Source organism: Dryobates pubescens, chromosome 10 (genome assembly GCF_014839835.1).
Source record: "Dryobates pubescens isolate bDryPub1 chromosome 10, bDryPub1.pri, whole genome shotgun sequence".
Lineage (NCBI taxonomy): Eukaryota > Metazoa > Chordata > Aves > Piciformes > Picidae > Dryobates > Dryobates pubescens.
Genome location: NC_071621.1, coordinates 17,157,418 through 17,180,855, shown reverse-complemented (window position 1 = coordinate 17,180,855; position 23,438 = coordinate 17,157,418). Strand labels below are relative to the sequence as shown.

Here is a 23,438-nt window from a genome sequence, read left to right as displayed (position 1 = left end):
TTTAAGGCCCCTCCGGCCGGTTGCGTCATCACGCTGCGCGCCACCCGCCCCTGCGTTGCGTCATCACGACGCGCGCCTGCCGATTGGACGCGCGTCGCCAAAAGTGCCCGGATCTCAGCGCGGGGCTTAAAGGCGAGGGCTTCTGGACCTTTCCGCGACGTCAGCTCCGTCTCTTCCGGTTTGCAGGTAACCAATCAGCGCTCAAGGCGCTGGAAAGGTTGGCGCGCCTTCTTCAGCCAGTCAGCGAAGGGGAAAGGGGAGGGATGGGAGGGAATTGCCTCGTTTTCAAGCGGGCGTCAGCCAATGGGCGGCGGCGGCGGCGGCGGCGCGCGAAGGCTGCTGGGAGGCGCGCGCGGGGCGGGTTGTGACGCAGTTTCGCTCCCTCCCTCTCCCCCGCTCCGCGCTGAGGCGGCGGCGGAGGCGGCGCCACCGGCACCGCGGGAGCGGCGCGGAGAGGCCTGGCCAGGCCTGCGCCTCCTTCTCGCTACTCTTCTTGCACCCTTTGCTTTCGGACAGTGGCGGTAAGCCCCGGGAGAAGGTGTGGGAAAGAACCGGGAATCTCTTCTCTTGCTCCGCCATGCAGGCCGCCGCGGCTCCCTGCGGCCTTTGTTTTGTGGCGTTGCTATGCGAGAGTCGGGGCTGACCTGGGGCTGCGGGGCCCGGTGGGGGTTGGGTGGGGGACGGAGGGTTGCGTGGGTCTCGTATGAAGCCGGAGAGAGGGGCCGCAGGGAGGGTTTTGGGGAGGCCTGGTCCTTCTCCGCCGGGCCCCTGGGCTGGGCCTCTCTCTATCGACTCCGGGACCCTCTCGACCACTATCGCTCCCTTGGGCCCTAGTTCCGCCCCAGGCTCCTCTTAGCCACCACTGGATCCTACTCCACCTGTCTCTCTTGTGGTATTCCTCTCGGGTCTGAGGGTCCTGCCGTGTCCCCGCCCCTGAGTTTGGGAGCTGTTGCCTGTTTGTGTTTCTTGGCCCTTTCCTCCCACCCTGTTATTGGGGTTGTGGGCCGCCTACAGCCTCTGTGACCTCAGAAATCCCTGGGTTGGGATGAAGCTGAGATGTTGCGAGCCAGCTGGAGAGAAAGGACTAAAAACTCGTTGGATGGCCAGGCCCAAAGGGCAGTGAGCCATGGAGACAGCTCCAGTTTGTGGTTGGACACCAGAGGTGTCCTTAGGGCTCGGTGCTGGTTCAGGTCTGGTTCAGGTCTCTTCAGTGTCTCCATTGCTGATCTCGGGGAGGGCTGGAGGCTCCCTCAGGCAGCTTGCAGATGGCACCAAGCTGGGTGGGAGTTGAGCTGCTGGAGGGGCAGAAGGGAACTACAGAGGGCTCTGGGCCAGGCTGAAGCCATGGGGGAGGCCAGTGGGATGAGGTCACCAAGTCCAAAGGTTGGGGCCTGCCTTTGGGTCACAACAAGCCCAGGAAGGCTCCAAGCTGGGGGCAGAGGGGCTGGGAAGTGCCTGGTGGGAAAGTCCCTGGGGGGTTGGTGTCAGCAGCTGGAGAGGAGGCAGGTGGGCAAGGAGGGCAGCAGCAGCAGCTTGGGCTGGAGCAGCAATGGTGTGGGCAGCAGGAGCAGGGCAGGGATTGTCCCCTTGGAGAGCTTCCAACCCTGCTCCCACCCTCCACCCCCTGGGCCATGGTCCTCCTGGGCAAGCTGCTGGAGCAGGGTGGGGTTGGACTGACTCCCACCACCACCGTGGGAGTTAGTAAGGAAGTGAAGTAAGGAAGTTAGTGAAGTGAAGTAGGGAGTTAGTAAGGAAGGAAGTGAGGAAGTGAAAAAAGACTTTGGTCACCACAAAATTCTCTCTGCTGGTTTGCTGCTGCTCTGGAAGCTTGAAGGCTCTCCAGGACATCCCTGTAGTTAGTGCTTAACACGGGACAACTACTGGTGTGAGCGTAACTGCTTTGGCTTCCAGTGGCACTGGGATGGCTGCAGAGGGTGGTGGGACACAGCTGAGGGTCCCCAAAGCCTGGATTTGGAGTCACCTTTCTCAGCAGGGAGAAAAAGATGATGGTTTGATGGCTTCAGTCTGGTGGGGTTTGGCTCTCTGCTTGGTTCCTCGTGGTGAGGAGGATCTAAAATGAGCTGCAACTGGGGAGCTATGGAGAAGGTTCCCAAATGTAGGAGTGGAGCAGGAGCAGCTTGTCCAGGGGCACCATGGCCAGGTGGGGTTGGAAGCTCTCTACAGCCTCTCTGGGCAGTCTGCTCCAGGCCTCTCCAGCAACCTCACCCCAAACAAGTTGCTCCTGCTGGCAGCTCCTGGCTGTCACTTTGTGACCCTTGGCCTATCCCTGGGCAGCACTCAGCAGATGCCAGCCCCAGGCTCTTGCCCCCCACAGTTCCTTCAGCTCTCACTGAGCATTGTGCAGATCCTCTCTGGGGCTGCTCTGCTCCAGCCTCAGCAGCCCCCAGGGCCCTCAGCTGCTCCTCATAATTTCTCCAGACCCTTCCCCACCTTTGTTGTCCTCCTCTGGTCTTCAGCCTCTGTCCAGCAGTTCCCAGGCTCCGACCTGGGCAGCCCAGCCCTGCAGCTGTGGCCTCCCCAGGGCAGAGCAGAGGGGCAGCAGAACCTTCCTGCCCCTGTTGCTGCCCACACTCTGCTCCATGCCCCCCACCCAGGACACCTCCTTGGCCCCCAGGGCACCTTGCTGGCTGCTGGGCACCTCCTTGCCCCCCAGCATCCCCAGCTCCTTCTCGTGGCAGCTGCTCCCCAGCAGCTCCCCCCTGGGCTGTGCTGCTGCAGGAGGTTGTCCCTGCCCAGGGGCAGGACCCTGCCCTTGCCCTGCTTGGCCTTCAGGAGGTTGCTCTCCCCCAGCTCTCAGCCTGCCCAGGGCTCCCTGGCTGCCAGCACAGCCTCAGGGCTGTCAGCACTGCTCCCAGTTTGGTCTCATCACCAAACTGGTTGAGGTGTTCTGGAGACCTTTAAGCAGAGCTGGCTCAGGGCAGATGTTCTGTGTCTGGGTGTCTTCAGCTGGGGCTCACAGCTGGGATTGAGGTCAGGAAGCATGTCCTGATGTCACCAACCTGTGAGTCTGCTCCCTTGGAGGGCTCTGACTCTGCTTTAAATTCCTTTTGGTGGACCTCAGCTGCCTCTCCTGTGGTCTGTGGCAGGAGGCCTGCAATTATTGACCAACCTCAACCATGAGCAAGATGAACCCTTGAATCTTTCCAGCTGGGCTGTAGCTGAGACCTCATTTTTTCCTTCTTCCAGGATTAGAAGACAACTCTGAAGATGTTCAACAAGTCCTTTGGGACCCCCTTTGGGGGTAGCACTGGATTTGGGACCTCTTCCACCTTTGGACAAAGTGAGTGATGGAGCTGGGGTGACTTTTGCAGGCCTTGAGGGCTTTGTTCTCCTGGAGGATCAGCTCCTGGTTGGGATTCTGTGGGTGGCATGGAGTTGGAAAGGTGCTGGGCTTGTGAGATGGCTCTGAGTGGAGGAGCCCCCAGGGTGGTCTCCCCCCCCTGGGGCCCAGCTTGGGGGGTGAGGAGCTTCCAAGATTTCAGAGGTATGAAGACTTCCTTTCAGGAAGGGGTTGGAAGAATCCAACTCTGCTGGAGAGGTTTGGGCAGGGGAGGGATGGAGGTGGAGTCTCCCAGGATTTGGTGGGAAGACTTCCAGGGAGAGAGCTGGGAATGGGGGAGGGAATGTCCTCAGGACAGAGATGGAGTGAGGAGTCCTGGAATCATCTGGGTTGGGAGATCTTGAAGGTGATGGAGGCTAAGCCATGGCCTCAGCACTGCCCCAACACCACCCCCCCATGGCCCTCAGCTCTACAGCTTTGAAACCCCTCCAGCCATGGGCACTCCACCACTGCCCTGGGCTGCCTGGGCCAGGCCTGGACAAGCCTCAAGGGGCACAAATTGTTCCTCAGGGCCAAGATCAGCCTCTCCTGGGCTACCTTGAGGTGGTCTTTTTTCAACCTGTTCCTTCTCCTTTGGGAGAAGCCCCCAAGCTCCACCTGGCTCCACTGTCTTCTCAGCTGGAAGCATTCAGGCAGATTCCAAACTGGCAGCAGAACAACTTCCTGGAGCAGAAAACTTGGTGGAGGCTTTGCAGAGCTGTGGCTCTGCTCTGGGTGACTTCAGCTCCTGACATGCAAGAAGTTCTTGAGCAGGAGGCTGGGGAGAGCCTGGTTGAGGTCAGGCAGAGAGCTGGGAGCTGCCCCCTGGCTGGCAGCAGCCCAGGGCAGGGTGTTTGGGGCTCTGAGCTCTGCTTGGGGCTGTCCCTGCTGGCTGCAGGGGGGTTGGGCTGGATGAGCTTGCAAAGTGCCTTCAACCCAACCCCTTCCATGGCCTTTAAGATACCTCCAACCTGTTCCATGACCTTTGAAGGTCTTTCTAATTCTTTTCATGATTCCATGACCTCTGAAGGCATTTTCAATCCAACCTGTTCCATGATTTCTATCGCCTTTGGAGGTGCCTCCAACCCATTCCATTACTCCATCACCTTTGAAAGTGCCTCCAGCCCAACTTCTTCCGTGACTCCATGAGCTCTGAAGGTGTCTTCAAGCCATTCTATGACTCCATGACCTTGGAAGGTCTTTTCCAACCCAACCCATTCCATGAAATGTTGTAGTCTTTGCCCTGAGTCTTTTGGGTTCTCCTCCACCTGCTTGGGTTGTGGCTTTACCCAGGCTCTGCTGTTCCAGGTGCTGGCTTTGGTACCACCAGTGGGGGAGCCTTTGGCACCTCAGCCTTTGGCTCCAACAGCAACACAGGAGGCCTCTTTGGGACGACCCAGACTAAGCCAGGTATGGTTGGGATGGGCTGGAGTGAAGCCTGGGGGAGAGAATCCCAGGATCCCAGCATGGTGTGGTGGTAGGAAGGGACCTCTGGAGCTTTCCACAGGAGGAGGCTCCACAGCCTCTCTGGGCAACCTGCTCCAGGCCTCTCCAGCAGCCTCACCCCAAACAAGTTGCTCCTGCTGGCACCTCCTGGCTGCCCCTTGAGCCCTGGGCACCACTCAGCAGATGCCAGCCCCAGGCTCTTGTCCCCCACAGCTCCTTGAGCTCTTGCTGAGCATTGCTCAGATCCCCTCTGGGGCTGCTCTGCTGCAGCCTCAGCAGCCCCCAGGGCCCTCAGCTGCTCCTCACAACTTCCCCAGAGCCTTCCCCACCTTTGTTGTCCTCCTCTGGCCTTCAGCCTCCCCTGGACTCTCTCCAGCACTTCCCAGGCTCTGCCCTGGGCAGCCCAGCCCTGGCCCCAGCCCTGCAGCTGTGGCCTCCCCAGGGCAGAGCAGAGGGGCAGCAGACCCTCTGTGCCCCTGCTGCTGCCCACACTCTGCTCCATGCCCCCCAGGGCACCTTGCTGGCTGCTGGGCACCTCCTTGCCCCCCAGCACCCCCATCTCCTCCTCCTGCCAGCTGCTCCCCAGCAGCTCCCCCCTGGGCTGTGCTGCTGCAGGAGGTTGTCCCTGCCCAGGAGCAGGACCAGCCCTTGCCCTGCTTGGCCCTCAGCAGCTTCCTTAACCCAAGCTCTCAGACTGGGCAGGTCAGGAGAGGGGAAAGGGAAAGGAAGACCTTGGAAAGCAGAACAAAAAAGCACCAAAGTCCCCACAAGGAACCAAACCACCACAGCCCCAAGAAGTCACTCCCTAGGCCCCCTCATGGCCCTTGGTTAATTGTCCTTCTCTGTCTGCAGGAGGATTGTTTGGTTCCAGCACCTTCAGCCAGCCTGCCACCTCCTCCACCAGCACAGGCTTTGGCTTTGGCACTTCCACTGGCACCTCCACCAGCCTCTTTGGCACCACCAGCACTGGGGGAGGCCTCTTCTCCTCCCAGAACAATGCCTTCACCCAGAACAAACCTGTTGGCTTTGGAAGTGAGTCCAACCTTCTGTCCCTCCTGAGGGCCTGGGCTTGAAGGGCCCTGGAGGTCCTCCTCAGGTGGCACCATGCAGGGTTTGGTTTGAGGATGTAGTTATGGACCTCAGCAGCCAAGGCCAAGCTTAGGGTGGTCCAAATCCCATAGCTGGGAGCTGGCTTTGGAAGTGAGTCCAACCTCTGTCACCCTCCTGGGGGTCTGGGGTTGGTGGGGCCTTCAGGTGCTCCTCAGGTGGCATCATGGAGGCTTTGGCTTTGAGGACCTAATTCTGGACCTCAGCAGCCAAGATCAAGCTTGAGGTGGTCCAAATCCCATAGCTGGGAGTGGAGAAGCTGTGAGGTGGAATTGGTTGGCCTGGGGATCTTGTGGGTGGTCTTGATGCCCTCCTTTTTGGGCCTGCTGGTTGAGGTCACTTTGAGTTGGGTTTGTTGCTGCTGCTTGGACCACCTCTGAACAGCTGCTGGAGACCCCCAGAGCCAAGGCAGCTTCTTAGAGGTCATTTTGAGGGGAGCAGAGGGACCTCTGGGAGGGGGGAAGAAGCTCCTCAGGACCTCTGACAGGGAGGAGAAGCTCTCAAGGCCCTCTGAGAGGGATGGAGAAGCTGTGGAGGACCTCTGGGGATAGCAGGGAGGAGAAGCTGTGGAGCACCTCGGGGGTGGGAGTGGGGAGAACCCCTTGGGGACTTCTGGCTGGGAACTTTTGAGGACCTGGGGAGGAGAACCTCTTGAGGAGCCTCAACACCTGGAATCTTCTTCCTGTTCCTGGCTGCTCCTTCTCCACTCTTCCTTGAGATGAGGACTGGGGAGCAGAACCTTCCACTCCCACCCTCTCCATCCTCCCCTCTGCTCCCAGGGTTGGTTTGGGGTGTTTTGGGGGCTGTTTCCTTCCCTTTTCAGGTTTCATCCTCACAGCTTTTCCTTTTTTTCCAAGACTTTGGAACCAGCACCAGCAGTGGAGGCCTCTTTGGAACCACCAACACCACCTCCAACCCTTTTGGAAGCACTTCTGGGTCTCTCTTTGGGCCAACCAGCTTCACAGCAGCTCCTACTGGGACAACCATCAAGTTCAATGTGAGTCTGGGGGCTTCCTCCTGCAGCTGAGTGTCCCCAGAGCAATCCCCAACCCCCCCAAAAAACAGCAATTTGAGGACTTCTGGAGGTCAGCTTCTGGCTTGCTCACTTGGGGAGCTCCACAACGTTCTGAAATGATTCCAAACCATCCCTTCTGTGCTGGAGGTGGTGGGAAGGGACCTCTGGAGCCCACCCAGGCCAGGAGCACCCCCAGGAGCTTTGCCCAGGGGCACCATGGCTGGGGAGGGTTGGAAGCTCTCCACAGCCTCTCTGGGCAGCCTGCTCCAGGCCTCTCCAGCAGCCTCCCCCCAAACAAGTTGCTCCTGCTGGCACCTCCTGGCTGCCCCTTGCTGCCCCTTGAGCCCTGGGCACCCCTCAGCAGATGCCAGCCCCAGGCTCTTGCCCCCCACAGCTGCTTGAGCTCTTGCTGAACATTGCTCAGCTCCCCTCTGGGGCTGCTCTGCTCCAGCCTCAACCCCCCAGCTGCTCCTCACAGCTCCTCCAGGCTCCTTCCCCAACTTTGTTGTCCCCCACTGGCCCTCAGCCTCTCCCCAGCACTTGCCAGGCTCTGACCTGGGCAGCCCAGCCCTGGCCCCAGCCCTGCAGCTGTGGCCTCCCCAGGGCAGAGCAGAGGGGCAGCAGAACCTCCCTGCCCCTGCTGCTGCCCACACTCTGCTCCATGCCCCCCAGGACACCTCCTTGTCCCCCAGGGCACCTTGCTGGCTGCTGGGCACCTCCTTGCCCCCCAGCACCCCCAGCTCCTTCTCCTGGCAGCTGCTCCCCAGCAGCTCCCCCCTGGGCTGTGCTGCTGCAGGAGGTTGTCCCTGCCCCTGCCCTGCTTGGCCTTCAGGAGGTTGCTCTGCCCCAGCTCTTCCATAGGCACCCTGAGGGCTCCAGATAGGCCTTCAGTGGGGCAGAGCTGAGCTTCCTGGCTGAGTTGCCTTGCAGAATGTGCTGAAGAACATCTTGGAGGTTGGGAAGTGGTGGAGGGTGGCTTGGAAGAGCAGACAGGATGGGAAGGGGATCCCTGGAATCTCCTGGGCCTTAGTGTCCTCCCCCCCAGATCCTGCTCCCTGCAGATGTTTGTAGCTGCAGGTGCTGCCCACAGGAGCCTTCTGCTCCACCTCCTGCTTCAGTTGGAGGCTCTACCAACACCTGGAGAGAGGGTTTGGACCCAAGCCAGCCTGGATTGCTTTAGTTTGATGTCCTTCCTCTTGCCTTGCAGCCCCCAACTGGCACTGACACCATGGTCAAGTCTGGGGTGAGCACCAACATCAACACCAAGCACCAGTGCATCACAGCCATGAAGGAGTACGAGAGCAAGTCCCTGGAGGTCAGTCAGGAGGCCTCCAAGCCTCCTGGGAGCTGCTTTTGGGGCTGGAAGAAGGCATTTGGGGCAATAATGAACACCCAGGGCCTGGCCCAGGCCCTGCCAGAGCTCAGGGCCTGGCTACCCACTGGCCCTGCCAGAGCTTGGAGGTTCCCCCCAGGGCTCTTGAAGATCTTGCCCCCCCCTCCAACCCCCTTCCTTCCAGATCTTGGAACCCTCCCAGGCCCTCTCTAGGTCTCTTAGAGCTGAGCTCCAACCTTGCCATGCTCCAGCTCCTGTTGGAGCTCCTGAGCCAATGTGGGGTGGAGCTCAGTGCTTTGGTAGCAGTTGATGTTCTCCAAGCTTCAGCTGAACTTCTTTGAGCAGAAGACCTCCTGGGAAGCATCCAAAGAGCTCAGCCCAACTCCAGATGCTCCAAGACCTCCATTAAAGGTCATCAAGGCCAACCAGAAGTGGAGGTCTTGCAGCTTTCCATGGTGTCTTGAATGTGGCATTGGGTTGAGCATTGGCTGAGGACCTTCAGGGGTCAACAAGGCCAGCCAGAAATGGAGGTCTTGGTGCTTCTCATGGTGTCCTCATCCTGGAGTTGGGTTGAGGATTGTGTGGGGACCTTCAGAGGTCACCAAGGCCAGCCAGAAATGGAGGTTTGGGTGCTTCTTGTGGTGTCCTCATCCTAAAGTTGGGTTGAGGATTGTGTGGGGACCTTCAGAGGTCACCAAGGCCAACCAGAAATGGAGGTTTGGGTGCTTCTCGTGGTGTCCTCATCCTAAAGTTGGGTTGAGGATTGTGTGGGGACCTTCAGAGGTCACCAAGGCCAGCCAGAAATGGAGGTCTTGGTGCTTCTCATGGTGTCCTCATCCTAGAGTTGGGTTGAGGATTGGCTGAGAACCTTCAAAGGTCACCAAGGCCAACCAGAAATGGAGGTCTTGGAACTTTTCCCTGGTGCCTCCCTGCTGAGGCTGGGTTTGAGCATGGTGTGAGGGTGCTGAAGTTGTTCTGAGCTCCTCTGTGGCTTCTTCCTTCCCCAGGAGCTTCGTTTGGAGGACTACCAGGCCAACAGGAAAGGTCCTTCCAACCCAGTTGGAGCAGGAGCAGCTGCTGGGCTCTTTGGATCTTCCACAGCCACATCCAGCACAGCCACAGGGCTCTTTGGCTCCTCCACCACCAACACAGGATTCTCCTATGGCCCCAACAAAACTGCCTTTGGCACCAGTGAGTGCTGCTGCCAGGGGGGCTGGGGTTGGAGGCACCTTCCAAGCTCACCCAGCCCACCCCTGCCTGGAGCCAGCAGGGACAGCCCCAAACAGCCTGCCCTGGGCTGGTGCCAGCCAGGGGGCAGCCCCCACCTCTCTGGGGGACCTCAGCCAGGCTCTCCCCAGCCTCCTGCTGAAGAACTTCTTTCTTTCTGCCTCCTCTGAAGAATCAGGGAGGAGTTTTGGTGAGAGAAGACCTTGGAGGCCAAGCATGGCCTCAGCACTGCCCCAGGGCACCACCACCCCATGGCCCTCAGCACCACACCTTCCCAACCTCTCCAGCCATGGGGACTCCACCACTGCCCTGGGCAGCCTGCCACAGGCCTGGGCACCCCTCCAGGGGCACCAATTGCTCCTCAGGGCCAAGCTCAACCTCCCCTGCCACAACCTGAGGCCATCTCCTCTTGGCCCAGCCCTCAGGAGCAGCCCTTGAGCCCCAGCTGGCTGCAAGCTGCTCTCAGGGAGCTGCAGAGAGCCACAAGGTCTCCCCTCAGCCTCCTCTGCTGCAGCCTCAACCCCCCCAGCTCCCTCAGCTGCTCCTCACAACTTCTCCACAGCCTTCTCCTCCTTCCCCAGACCCCTCCCCAGCTTCCTTGCCCTGCTCTGGCCCTGCCCCCAGGCTTGCAGGTGTGGGCTTCCCAGTGCCCAGCCCAGGGGCACAATCCCTGCCCTCCTTGCCCCCCTGGGCACCCCTTGGCTCCTCTCCAGCCTCTGACACCAACCCTACCCCCCACTGCCCCAAGGTCCCTTTGCTCCCACAGGCTGAGGAGAGCCTGATGAAGGCTCTAACTCAACCCACTTCCACCTAAAGCTGCAGGGCCCCTGGAGCTTTGCTGCTCCCTGGAATTGCAACCTTCTGTTGCCCTCTGGGAATCTACTCCAGGTGGCTTTGGATTCCCTCCTTGAGGACTTCCCCCTCAGGTTTGTGTCTCTCTTGCAGGCACAACTGGCTTTGGGACAGGGACCACAGGAGGTCTCTTTGGCCAACCCTCCCAGACCTCCAGCTTGTTCAGCAAACCCTTTGGCCAACCAACCACGACCCAGAACACAGCTTTCTCCTTTGGGAACACCAGCCTGGGGCAGGCCAACACTAACACCATGGTGAGAGGCAGCTCTGCCACCCTTCAAGCTTCCCCTGCTCCTCCTCCACAGCCCCTCTCTCTTTCTCCTCCTCCTCCACAGCCCCTCCTTGTTCTCCTCCATCCCTCAATGTTCTGGCAGGGAGAGCCCAACCCTGCCCCCAGGCTTGTAGCTGTGGGCTCCCCAGTGCCCAGCCCAGGGGCACAATCCCTGCCTTGCTCCTGCTGCCCACACCATTGCTGCTGCTGCCCAGGCTGCTGCTGCCCTCCTTGCCCCCCTGGGCACCTCCTGGCTCCTCTCCAGCCTCTGCCCCCAGCCTGGAGCCTTCTTGGCTTTTCTGTGCCCCAGGGGCAGGTCCCAGCCCTTGCCCTTGGTGCTCTCATGCCATTGCCCTCCCCCATGGCTCCAGAGCCCTCTGTAGCTCCCTCCTGCCCCTGCAGCAGCTCAGCTCCCACCCAGCTTGGTGCCATCTGCCAGCTTGAGGGTTTCTTGGTTCCCTGACAGCAGGTTTGGGCCATCAGAAGTCCTTCCTGTGTGGTCTTCAGCACAGTTCTTTCCTTCCAGGGTCTCTTTGGGGTCACCCAACCTTCCCAGACTGGCAGCCTCTTTGGAAGCCCTGCAAACACCAATGCTGGCACTGGCTTTGGCACTGGCACTGGGCTCTTTGGACAGGCCAGCACAGGCTTTGGGGTCGGTGGCTCGGTAAGACCTGACCTGAGGGCCTTCAAAACCCTCCCCCCAAGACCAGGGGACAGCAGCCCAGCTGGCTGAGGGACCTGGCCCCAGGGCCTGATCTCCACCCCCTGGGAGCTGAGGTGCAAATGAGAGAGGTTTTGTGCTGAGGGAACAGAGGGTCAAGGGGGAAGTTAATTCTGTGGTGTTAATTGGGGGGGTGGTGGTTGAGCTTCCAACCAAGCAGTGGCTTGGGAGAGCAGCCAGCAGAGCTCCAGCACCATCATGGAATGGTTTGGGTTGGAGAAGGCCTTGAAGGTCCCTGGGGTCCAAGCACAGCCCCAGCATTGCCCCAGGGCAACACCATCCCATGGCCCTCAGCTCCACAGCTTCCCAACCCCTCCAGCCATGGGCACTCCACCACTGCCCTGGGCAGCCTGCCACAGGCCTGGGCACCCCTCAAGGGGCACCAATTGCTCCTCAGGGCCAAGCTCAACCTCCCCTGCCACAGCCTGAGGCCATCTCCTCTTGGCCCAGCCCTCAGGAGCAGCCCTTGAGCCCCAGCTGGCTGCAAGCTGCTCTCAGGGAGCTGCAGAGAGCCACAAGGTCTCCCCTCAGCCTCCTCTGCTGCAGCCTCAACCCCCCCAGCTCCCTCAGCTGCTCCTCACAACTTCTCCACAGCCTTCTCCTCCTTCCCCAGACCCCTCCCCAGCTTCCTTGCCCTGCCCTGGCCCTGCCCCAGCCCTCAAGGTCCTCCTGGCAGGGAGAGCCCAACCCTGCCCCCAGGCTTGCAGCTGTGGGCTCCCCAGTGCCCAGCCCAGGGGCACAATCCCTGCCCTGCTCCTGCTGCCCACACCATTGCTGCTCCAGCCCAGGCTGCTGCTGCCCTCCTTGCCCACCTGGGCACCCCTTAGCTTCTTCAGATGGAGTTCTCCCATGACAGTTGCTGCCACCTCCTATGTTCCACAGGACCTAAGCCACCACTGATGGGAGTTTGGGTGGTGTGGTCCAAGCTGTGCCTTGGCTTCACCCCCCCCAGCTTCCCCAGTTTCATCTTTCTTCCTTGCAGACCCTGTTTGGAAACAAACCAGCTGGATTTGGAACCACCACCACCAGTGCTCCCTCCTTTGGCACCACCACTGGTGGAGGCCTCTTTGGTAAGGACCCAAGGTTGATCTCAGGAACCAATCCATATCCTCCCAGGTTGGGTTGAGATAAGACAAAAAAGTGGAGCTGAAGGACCTGGAACTCATCCTGCACTTACCCCACAGCCCTGGCTGCTGGTGGGAAATGCTGAGGGGTGTGGGGATGGGGAGGGGAGGAAACATCTGGGTGTTGCTTGGTGTCTTTCTTCTTGGGGCTTCCACCTGGCTCAGAAGGTGCAGGGAAGGACAAGGCTGAACTTGAGATTGTGGGCAGCAAGCAGGGGCAGGGAGGTTCTGCTGCCCCTCTGCTCTGCCCTGGGGAGGCCACAGCTGCAGGGCTGGGAACTGCTTGAGAGAGTCTAGGGTGGGCTGGGGGGAGGCTGAGGGCCAGAGGAGGACAACAAAGGTGGGGAAGGGCCTGGAGAAGTTGTGAGGAGCAGCTGAGGGCCCTGGGGGCTGCTGAGGCTGGAGCAGAGCAGCCCCAGAGGGGATCTGAGCAATGCTCAGCAAGAGCTCAAGGTGGTGTGTGGGGCAAGAGCCTGGGCTGGCATTTGCTGAGTGGTGCCTAGGACTCAGGGGGCACCAAGTGGCAGGCAGGAGGTGCCAGCAGGAGCAACTTGTTTGGGGTGAGGCTGCTGGAGAGGCCTGGAGCAGGCTGCCCAGAGAGGTTGTGGAGCCTCCTGTGGAGAGCTTCCAACCCCCCCTGGCCATGGTGCCCCTGGGCAAGCTGCTGGGGGTGCCCCTGGGCTGGGGGAGCTCCAGAGGTCTCTTCCCACCCTTCCCAGCCAGCATTCTGTGATCTCAGAGCTGGGTTGTGCTTGGATCCCATCAGAGCTCTGTCTTTGAGCCCTGTGCTGCTCCAGCTCTGGGATCTTTCCTCCTTGTTGCATAAGACCAAGGTAGGGACTGTGTGGCCTGCAGAGTATCAAAGGACAGCTGGTCCTCAGCCACCCCTGAGCTACTAGGGGGGATGGATTTTAAGCCATGTTTGCACTTGGAGCTCAGCTGGTGTCAGGTTCATGAGGTTCTGCTCTTCTCTTGAAGGTTTTGGTGCCAACACCACTGGGAACACTTTGTTTGGTAACAAGCCTGCAACAGGGACCCTGGGGACTGGCCTTGGGACTGGCTTTGGGACAGGTAAGCCCTGGAACCAGCTGCTTCCACCTCTGCCTGAGGTTTAGTCTGCACACCTGAGGGAGGAGAGAGCCTTGGGCAGAAGGTTAAAGGTGTTTTGACCTTGGAGACATGAACCAAAGCTGGGCTGGAAAGGGCCTGGAGGAACTTGGTGTGGTAGGAAGTGACTCTGCCCTTGGTGTAGGGTGTTGGAACTGGAGCAGGAGCAGCCCTTGAGCCCCAGCTGGCTGCAAGCTGCTCTCAGGGAGCTGCAGAGAGCCACAAGGTCTCCCCTCAGCCTCCTCTGCTGCAGCCTCAACCCCCCCCAGCTCCCTCAGCTGCTCCTCACAATTTCTCCAGACCCCTCCCCAGCTTCCTTGCCCTTCTCTGGCCCTGCCCCAGCCCTCAAGGTCCTCCTGGCAGGGATGGCCCAGGCTTGCAGCTTTGGGCTCCCCAGTGCCCAGCCCAGGGGCACAATCCCTGCTTGCTCCTGCTGCCCACACCATTGCTGCTCCAGCCCAGGCTGCTGCTGCCCTCTTTGCCCACCTGGGCACCTCCTGGCTCCTCTCCAGCCTCTGACACCAACTGCCAGCCCCAGGGCCTTTCCTCCTTAGGCACTTCCCAGCCCCTCTGCCTCCAGCCTGGAGCCTTCCTGGCCTTGCTGTACCCCAGGGGCAGGTCCCAGCCCTTGCCCTTGCTGCCCTCATGCCATTGCCCTCCCCCATGGCTCCAGAGCCCTCTGTAGCTCCCTCCTGCTCCTTCAGCAGCTCAGCTCCCACCCAGCTTGGTGCCATCTGCACCCTGCCTGAGGGAGCCTCCAGCCCTCCCCCAGCTCAGGGATGAAGACATCCAAGAGCAGTGATCCCACCCTGAGCCCTGGGGACACCTCTGGTGCCCAGCCACCAGCTGGAGCTGTCTCCATTCCCCACCACCCTTTGGCCCCAACCCCCTCCAGCCACTTTGTCCACCCAGTTTCTACCCATCCAGACCATGAGAGGTGCTGGTGGTAGTGTCCAAAGCTGGAGCAGATCCAGCTGGCCACCTCCATAGCTTGGCACTGAGAGCTCTCAAAGCTGTAGGCACTTCTGGACCTCCTAATCTGTCTTGCAGTTGGTTCTTTGGGGCCTGTGGGTTGGTGATGGTCTTGTGCTCAACCCCAAACATCTCTCCTGTCCTTGTGCAGCTCTTGGAGCAGGCCAGACCTCCCTGTTTGGCAACACCCAACCCAAGCTGGGTGGAACCCTTGGGACAGGAGCATTTGGAGCTCCAGGCTTCAACACTTCTACAGCAACCCTGGGCTTTGGAGCTCCTCAGCCTGCTGTGGGTGAGTAGATACCAAGCCAGGTTGGACCTAAAGATGAGAGGACCTCCCAGCAAAGCCCTGTGGAGGGGCTGGAGATGTTTGGAGCAGCTGTCTGGGGGCCTCTTCTCTTCTCCCTAGCTGTGGAGATGACCTTTCCTCGGTGCTAATCAACATAGGGTCATGGCAGCCCAAGTTGGGAGCCACCTCGAGGTCATCTGCTCTGACCTTCTTTGGCCACAGCCTGGTCCCAGCCCTCATCCAGCTGGATGTCCAAAGCTGAAGGGTCCATCACTTCCTTGTGGAGGTCCTTCCCAGAGCAGATTGGCCTTGGTGGGGACAATGTTCCTCTTGTGTCCTCTTGGAACCTCCTCAGGAGTAACTTGGCTATACCTCTGTGGGGCTTCAGCTCTAAAGGGAGTCTGTAGCCTCTTGGTGGCCTCCCTTGAAAGATTGGGCCATGGTGAGGAGGTCTCTCCTGACCCCTTCAGGGTTGAAGTGTTGGAACTCAAAGGGTGTGACCATGATGAGGAGGTTTCTCCTGAGCCTCCCTAGTCAATCATCTCCACTGCTGCTGTTCTTCCAGCCCTGACAGACCCCAGTGCCTCTGCTGCCCAGCAGGCCCTGCTCCAGCAGCACCTCAACAGCTTGACCTATTCCCCCTTTGGAGACTCTCCACTCTTCAGGAACCCCATGGCAGACCCCAAGAAGAAGGAGGAGGTGAGTCCCACCTGGATTCTCCTCATTGGAGGCCAGCACTGGTCACCTCCACCCTGCCAAGCTGGTGCAAAATGGCTTTTGATCTTCTCCAGGACCCAAACTCCATCTCCTGTGGCTTCCTTCACTCCTCCTGAGCCTTTGGCTTTGGAGTTCCTGCTGCAGGTTGTGGGAAGGCACCTGGGGCATGGTCCATGCTTGGAGTATCTTCAGTGCTTAGCTTCCCCCTCCCGCCCTGCCCCGGGAGGAGGTCTCCTCCTGGGGCCCTTCCCCCCCTCCTGCCCTGCCCCGGGAGAAGGTCTCCTCCTGGGGCCCTTCCCCCCTTGCCCTGCCCCGGGCGGAGGTCTCCTCCTGGGGCCCTTCCCCCCTCCTGCCCTGCCCCGGGCAGAGGTCTCCTCCTGGGGCCCTTCCCCCGCTCCCGCCCTGCCCCGGGCAGAGGTCTCCTCCTGGGGCCCTTCCCCCCTTGCCCTGCCCCGGGCGGAGGTCTCCTCCTGGGGCCCTTCCCCCCTCCTGCCCTGCCCCGGGCGGAGGTCTCCTCCTGGGGCCCTTCCCCCCTCCTGCCCTGCCCCGGGCGGAGGTCTCCTCCTGGGGCCCTTCCCCCCCCTCCTGCCCTGCCCCGGGCGGAGGTCTCCTCCTGGGGCCCTTCCCCCCCCTCCTGCCCTGCCCTGCCCCGGGAGGTGGTCTCCTCCTGGGGCCCTTCCCCCCTCCTGCCCTGCCCCGGGCGGAGGTCTCCTCCTGGGGCCCTTCCCCTCCCGCCCTGCCCCGGGCAGAGGTCTCCTCCTGGGGCCCTTCCCCTCCTGCCCTGCCCCGGGCGGAGGTCTCCTCCTGGGGCCCTTCCCCCCTCCTGCCCTGCCCCGGGAGGAGGAGGTCTCCTCCTGGGGCCCTTCCCCCCTCCTGCCCTGCCCCGGGAGGAGGAGGTCTCCTCCTGGGGCCCTTCCCCCCTCCTGCCCTGCCCCGGGAGGAGGAGGTCTCCTCCTGGGGCCCTTCCCCCCTCCTGCCCTGCCCCGGGAGGAGGAGGTCTCCTCCTGGGGCCCTTCCCCCCTCCTGCCCTGCCCCGGGAGGAGGAGGTCTCCTCCTGGGGCCCTTCCCCCCTCCTGCCCTGCCCCGGGAGGAGGAGGTCTCCTCCTGGGGCCCTTCCCCCCTCCTGCCCTGCCCCGGGAGGAGGAGGTCTCCTCCTGGGGCCCTTCCCCCCGCCTGCCCGGCCCCGGGAGGAGGAGGTCTCCTCCTGGGGCCCTTCCCCCCCTCCTGCCCTGCCCCGGGCAGAGGTCTCCTCCTGGGGCCCTTCCCCCCTTGCCCTGCCCCGGGCGGAGGTCTCCTCCTGGGGCCCTTCCCCCCTCCTGCCCTGCCCCGGGCGGAGGTCTCCTCCTGGGGCCCTTCCCCCCTCCTGCCCTGCCCCGGGCGGAGGTCTCCTCCTGGGGCCCTTCCCCCCCCTCCTGCCCTGCCCCGGGCGGAGGTCTCCTCCTGGGGCCCTTCCCCCCCCTCCTGCCCTGCCCTGCCCCGGGCGGAGGTCTCCTCCTGGGGCCCTTCCCCTCCCGCCCTGCCCCGGGCGGAGGTCTCCTCCTGGGGCCCTTCCCCTCCCGCCCTGCCCCGGGCAGAGGTCTCCTCCTGGGGCCCTTCCCCTCCTGCCCTGCCCCGGGCGGAGGTCTCCTGCCCTGCCCCGGGAGGAGGAGGTCTCCTCCTGGGGCCCTTCCCCCCTCCTGCCCTGCCCCGGGAGGAGGAGGTCTCCTCCTGGGGCCCTTCCCCCCTCCTGCCCTGCCCCGGGAGGAGGAGGTCTCCTCCTGGGGCCCTTCCCCCCTCCTGCCCTGCCCCGGGAGGAGGAGGTCTCCTCCTGGGGCCCTTCCCCCCTCCTGCCCTGCCCCGGGAGGAGGAGGTCTCCTCCTGGGGCCCTTCCCCCCTCCTGCCCTGCCCCGGGAGGAGGAGGTCTCCTCCTGGGGCCCTTCCCCCCTCCTGCCCTGCCCCGGGAGGAGGAGGTCTCCTCCTGGGGCCCTTCCCCCCTCCTGCCCTGCCCCGGGAGGAGGAGGTCTCCTCCTGGGGCCCTTCCCCTCCCGCCCTGCCCCGGGCGGAGGTCTCCTCCTGGGGCCCTTCCCCCCTGCTGCCCTGCCCCGGGCGGAGGTCTCCTCCTGGGGCCCTTCCCCCCTGCTGCCCTGCCCCGGGCGGAGGTCTCCTCCTGGGGCCCTTCCCCCCCTGCCCTGCCCCGGGCGGAGGTCTCCTCCTGGGGCCCTTCCCCTCCCGCCCTGCCCCGGGCGGAGGTCTCCTCCTGGGGCCCTTCCCCTCCCGCCCTGCCCCGGGAGGAGGTCTCCTCCTGGGGCCCTTCCCCTCCTGCCCTGCCCCAGGCGGAGGTCCAACCAACCTGGTGGCTCTCGGTGGCCCACCCATGAAGGTGCTGGAGCCGGCGTGGCGCCCCCGGGCGGCCCACCCGCCAAGCTTCTGCTGTTGGCTTTGGTGGCAGCAAAGAGATGGAAACAACTTTTGCCTCTCCTACCACGAAGCCTTCCCCAAAACCATCTGGCACCTCCTAACTCTTCCCTGATCTCCTCCTCCTCACCTTGCAGAGGCTGAAGCCGACCAACCCCGCAGCTCAGAAGGCTTTGACCACCCCGACCCACTACAAGCTGACTCCCCGGCCTGCCACCAGGGTGCGGCCCAAGGCCCTGCAGTCTGCAGGCTCAGCCAAGTCTCAGCTCTTTGATGGCCTGGATGATGATGAGCCTGCCCTCTCCAACGGGGCCTTCATGCCCAAGTGAGTTGGGCTTTGGCCTTCCACCAGCTCCTCCCTCCACCACCCCTGGAGAAGAACCTTATGCTGAGGTGGGGGGGAGGCGGTGGGAAGCCCTCAGTCTCAGGAGGGGTTGAAAGGTTGCAGAGCAACCGAGGGAGCCTGGGGGGAATTTGGGAGGTGAAGAGGTGGAAATGGGCAGGATCAGATGTGGAGGTCTGGAGTTGGAGGGGGGGCAAGGGAGGGTCCAGAGGGAGTTGGAGGGTGGCTGGGGGGGTGTGGTCCAGAGGGAGTAGAGGGGAGGCCAAAAGAGGGTCCAGAGGGAGCTGAGGGCCCCCTGCCAGGGAGGTCCAGAGTTGAGGCCATCTCCTGAGAAGTTTGGCTGTTAGGACCTTTAGAGGTCTGAAGTTGTCCTGAGATGACCTCCACCTTAGATGTGAAGGCCAAAGAAGGTCCAAAATGGAGGTCATCTCTTGACAACTTTGGCTGTTAGGACCTTTAGGGGTCAAAGGTTGTCCTGAGATGGCCTCAGCTTTAGATGTGGAGGTCAAAGAAGGTCCAAAATTGAGGTCATCTCCTGAGAGCTTTAGCTGTTAGGACCTTTAGAGGTCTGAGGTCCAAAATCAAGGTTATTCTATGAGGTCTTTACAACTTCATTGACCTTCACATCTAAGGTTGAGGTCATCTCAGGACAGCTTTAAATGCTAGGACCTGTAGAGGTCTAAAGTTGTCAGGAGGTGACCTCAACTTTAAATGTGAAAGCCAAAGAAGGTCTGAAGATGATGTGAGATGACCTCAGTTTTGCAGCCCTAAAGGTCCTAACATCTCAAGCTGCCAGGAGATGACCTCCATTGGAAATGGGAAGGACAAGGAAGGTCCAAAATTGAGGGCATCTCTTGAGACCCTTTGTGAGGGTGGAAGGTCCAAAATTGAGGGCATCTCTTGAGACCCTTTGTGAGGGTGGAAGGTCCAAAATTGAGGGCATCTCTTGACCTTTTGGATTTTAGGACCTTCAGGGGTCTAAGGTTGTCCTGAGATGACCTCAGCTTTAGTTGTGAAGGCCAAAGACCTTCAGGCCAAGGGCCTTCAGGAAGGCCTAGGACCAGCCCCCCTGCCATGGACACCTCTTGAGTGTTGAGGAACAGCTCTTCTCTAGCTGGTTCTTGGTCCCTGGAAGGCCTTTCAGCATCTTCTAACTTCTCCTTTTGGGTTCTCCATGTAGGAAGAGCATCAAAAAGTTGGTGTTGAAGAACCTCAACAGCAGCAAACTCTTCTCCCCTGTCAGTCGTGAGAATGAGGACCTGGCTTCTCCTTCAGAGTACCCAGAGAATGGAGACAGGTTGGTTGCTCCAGCACCTCGAGGTGGAACCATCCCCCTGGCCTTTCTTCTTAGGAGGAACCCAATTTGTCCTCTCCTGTCTCCAGGGTGTCATTGCTAGGCCAAAGAATGAGGTCAGGAGCCTCATCTTGGTTGGGCTGTAGGTGTGGGTTGACGTCTTGGGAGCTCAGCTCTTTGTTCTTCCTCTGTGGTCCCTCCAAAGAGGGATGGGTGACCTCTGGGGGTGGTGGCTCTGGCTCAAGAACTGTGGTGAGAAGCTGGGACATGGCTGCAGGGGTCCTGGGCTGGAGCAGCAATGGTGTGGGCAGCAGGGACAGGGCAGGGATTGTGCCCCTGGGCTGGGCACTGGGGAGCCCACAGCTGCAAGCCTGGGGGCAGGGTTGGGCCCTCCCTGCCAGGACCTTGAGGGCTGGGGCAGGGCCAGAGCAGGGCAAGGAAGCTGGGGAGGGGTCTGGGGAAGGAGGAGAAGGCTGTGGAGAAGTTGTGAAGAGCAGCTGAGGGAGCTGGGGGGGTTGAGGCTGCAGCAGAGGAGGCTGAGGGGAGACCTTGTGGCTCTCTGCAGCTCCCTGAGAGCAGCTTGCAGCCAGCTGGGGCTCAAGGGCTGCTCCTGAGGGCTGGGCCAAGAGGAGATGGCCTCAGGTTGTGGCAGGGGAGGTTGAGCTTGGCCCTGAGGAGCAATTGGTGCCCCTTGAGGGGTGCCCAGGCCTGTGGCAGGCTGCCCAGGGCAGTGGTGGAGTGCCCATGGCTGGAGGGGTTGGGAAGCTGTGGAGCTGAGGGCCATGGGGTGGTGGTGCTGGGGCCATGCTTGGGGAGGGAGGGAAGGTTGGTTTTGGGCTGGAGCTTGCAGGGGAAGGAGAGAGGGTGAGAAGTTTGTTCCTGGCCTAGGACCTGTGGGGGAGTGAGGGAGAGAGGGAAGGTTGGCCATGGGCTGTAGCTTGTGGGGGAGGGAGGGAGGGAGGGAGAGAAGGTTGGTCCTGGCCTGGGATCTGTGGCGGGGGGAGGGAGGGAAGGTTGGCCCTGGGCTGGAGCCTGTTGGTCATGAGCTGGGGCCTGGTTGCTGTCTCTCTGAGCATCTTCCTCCCCTCCCCCCCATTTGTGACCCAAATCCCCTGTAGGCCTCTTCCCCCTCAACTCCTTCCTCCTCTTCCTGCAGGTTCTTCCTGTCGGTGCCCCCGGAGGAGAACCACCGAGCCGACGGGGAGCGAGAGGAGGAGGAGGAGCAGCAGCAGCAGGAGGTGACTCGCTTCTACACCAACCCCATAGCCAAGCCCATCCCTCAGAGCCCAGAGAGCTCTGCCCACAAGCACCACAACAACGTGGATGACACCATCGTGGCCCTCAACATGAGGGCAGCCCTGAGGAATGGGCTGGAGGGCAGCAGTGAAGATGCCTCCTTCCAGGAGGATTCCCTCCAGGACGAGCGGGAGGAGGAGCCAGAAGCCATCCAGCACCCTCATCCTGCTGGTAGGACTGGGAGGGAGGTCAGCACAGCTGGGGGCAGCTCCTCACAGACCTTCACTGGAGAGCTCTTGAGCTCTACTTGACTGCTGGGAGGCAGCTGTGAGAAGGGTTGGGTGGGAAGGGCCAGCAAAGGTCATGGAGTCATGGAATGGAATGGGTTGGAGGCACCTTCCAAGCTCACCCAGCCCAACCCCCCTGCAGCCAGCAGGGACAGCCCCAAGCAGAGCTCAGAGCCCCAAACAACCTGCTGCTGCCAGCCAGGGGGCAGCTCCCAGCTCTCTGGCCTCAGCCAGGTTCTCCCCAGCCTCCTGCTGAAGAATTTCTCAGATCTACTCCAGATCTCTACTCTTTGAGCTCCAAACCATGCCCCCTTGGCCTGGCCCCACAGCTCCAGCTCCAAACTCTGTCCCCAGCTTGTTCCTGGGCCCCTTCCAGCCCTGCCAGGCCACCAGAAGGTCTCCCTGGAGTCTTCATGCTGAACTCCCCCAGCTCTGCCAGCCTGGGGACCCAGCAGAGCCATTCCAGGAGGCTGTGGCCTCCTCTGGCCTTGCTCCAGCAGCTCCCTGCCTGTGCTGAGTTGAGTCCTTGAGGACCAGGACCCTGCCCTTGCCCTGCTTGGCCTTCAGGAGGTTGCTCTCCCCCAGCTCTCAGCCTGCCCAGAGCTCCCTGGCTGCCAGCACAGCCTGAGGGCCGTCACCACTGCTCCCAGTCTGGTCCCATCAGAAACTAGTTTCAGGGTGCCCTCTATGCCTTCATCCAGGCTGCTGATGAAGATGCTGTTGGAGGTATTCCAGGCCTGGTGAGATGAGGCCTTGAGCCACCTGGGCTGGGGGAGGAGGTGTCCCTGCCCATGGCAGGGGGGTTGGAGCTGGATGACCTTCAAGGTCCCTTCCAACCCAACCCATTCCAGGATTCCATGACTCGGTGACCTCAAAGGTCTCTTCCCATCTCAACAGTTGGGGGGGACCAGGTCCCTTTGGGAGCCCCCCCCTGCCCCTTCCTTTTGGGACCAGGTCTTTTTGGGCCCCTCCTGCAATTCATAGAATTGTCAGTTTTGGAAGGGACCACAAGGATCATCTAGTTCCAACCCCCCTGCCACGGGCAGGGACACCCCACACTAGATCAGGCTGGCCAGAGCCTCGTCCAGGGACAGGGCCTCAACCACCTCCCTGGACAACCCATTCCAGGGCTTCACCACTCATGGTGAAGAACTTCCTCCTCACATCCAGCCTGAATCTCCCCACCTCCAGCTTCATTCCATTCCCCCTAGTCCTATCACTATCTGAGATCCTGAGAAGTCCCTCCCCAGCCTTCTTGTAGCCCCCCTGCAGACACTGGAAGGCCACAAGAAGGTCACCTCAGAGCCTTCTCTTCTCCAGACTGAACAGCCCCAACTCCTTCAATCTGTCCTCACAGGAGAGGTGCTCCAGCCCTCTGATCATCCTCCTGGCCCTGCTCTGGACATGTTCCATCATGTCCATATCTTGTAATAGGGGCCAGCCCCCTTTGGGGACAACCCTCCCCTATTTGGAACCAGGTCTCTTTAGGGGCCCAATGTGGGACCAGGTCCCTTGGGCTCCCCCCCCACCATCTTAGGACCAGAGGTTGGAGGCCTCCCAGCAGGCTCTGTGCCCCCCCCACCTCAGTTCCATCCTTTGCCCTTTGCTGTCGCCCTTTTCAACCTCCCTCTCTCCCCAAACCCAACCCTGGCCCTGCCCCTCTCACCTTGCCCCTGGCCCCGCAGGGATCGTGCTGACCAGAGCCGGGTACTACACCATCCCCTCTCTGGAGGAGCTCTCTGCCTACACCAACGAGCACAACGAGTGCGTGGTCAGCGACTTCACCATCGGCCGCAGAGGTGGGCAGGGGGCTGGGGCTGCCAGGGGCACGGGGGGGGGGTGGAGGACCTTCAGCTGAGGCCTTGGCTCCACCTCTGGAAGGGCTTTGTGGGGTCCGCCCCTGAAAGGGCTGCTGGGTAGGGCCACCGGCAAGGGCTGTGGGTGACCCCTACCCCACCTGGAAGGGGCTTCTGGGGTGGTCCCCCCCAGCCTGGGCAGGGGCTCCTGGGATTGACCTAGAAGGGTCTGGGGGGTGGCCTGGAAGGCCTTTGGGGGTGCCCTGGCGTGGCCTGGGGCGGCCTGGAAGGCCTTTGGGGGGCAGGGGGGGCGCCCCGGTGTGGCCTGGGGCGGCCTGGATAGGCCTTTGGGGGGCAGGGGGGGGGCCCAGCATGGCCTGGGGCGGCCTGGAAGGTCTTTGGGGGGCAGGGGGGGGGCCCAGCGTGGCCTGGGGCGGCCTGGAAGGCCTTTGGGGGCGCCCTGGTGTGGCCTGGGGCGGCCTGGAAGGCCTTTGGGAGGTGGGGGGCCAGCATGGCCTGGGGCGGCCTGGAAGGCCTTTGGGGGGTGGGGGGCCAGTGTGGCCTGGA

At 61.7% G+C, this 23,438-nt stretch overlaps 1 protein-coding gene across 1 annotated transcript in view; it reads left to right on the top strand.

Annotated features, from left to right (window-relative positions):
- Nucleotides 1–410: 410 nt before the first annotated feature.
- NUP98 (nucleoporin 98 and 96 precursor) overlaps nucleotides 411–23,438 on the top strand; it is a 44,467-nt gene continuing 21,439 nt past the window's right edge. Inside the window, exons 1-17 of the mRNA XM_054164901.1 lie at nucleotides 411–521; nucleotides 3,208–3,301; nucleotides 4,649–4,750; nucleotides 5,639–5,818; nucleotides 6,751–6,890; nucleotides 8,116–8,223; nucleotides 9,249–9,432; nucleotides 10,414–10,574; nucleotides 11,118–11,255; nucleotides 12,295–12,382; nucleotides 13,415–13,507; nucleotides 14,667–14,807; nucleotides 15,370–15,503; nucleotides 18,053–18,240; nucleotides 19,439–19,555; nucleotides 20,709–21,019; nucleotides 22,761–22,874. Of these exons, the coding sequence (XP_054020876.1) occupies nucleotides 3,229–3,301; nucleotides 4,649–4,750; nucleotides 5,639–5,818; nucleotides 6,751–6,890; nucleotides 8,116–8,223; nucleotides 9,249–9,432; nucleotides 10,414–10,574; nucleotides 11,118–11,255; nucleotides 12,295–12,382; nucleotides 13,415–13,507; nucleotides 14,667–14,807; nucleotides 15,370–15,503; nucleotides 18,053–18,240; nucleotides 19,439–19,555; nucleotides 20,709–21,019; nucleotides 22,761–22,874 (2,272 nt within the window). The 5' untranslated portion in view covers nucleotides 411–521; nucleotides 3,208–3,228. The remainder of the gene's footprint in view (nucleotides 522–3,207; nucleotides 3,302–4,648; nucleotides 4,751–5,638; nucleotides 5,819–6,750; nucleotides 6,891–8,115; nucleotides 8,224–9,248; nucleotides 9,433–10,413; nucleotides 10,575–11,117; nucleotides 11,256–12,294; nucleotides 12,383–13,414; nucleotides 13,508–14,666; nucleotides 14,808–15,369; nucleotides 15,504–18,052; nucleotides 18,241–19,438; nucleotides 19,556–20,708; nucleotides 21,020–22,760; nucleotides 22,875–23,438) is intronic.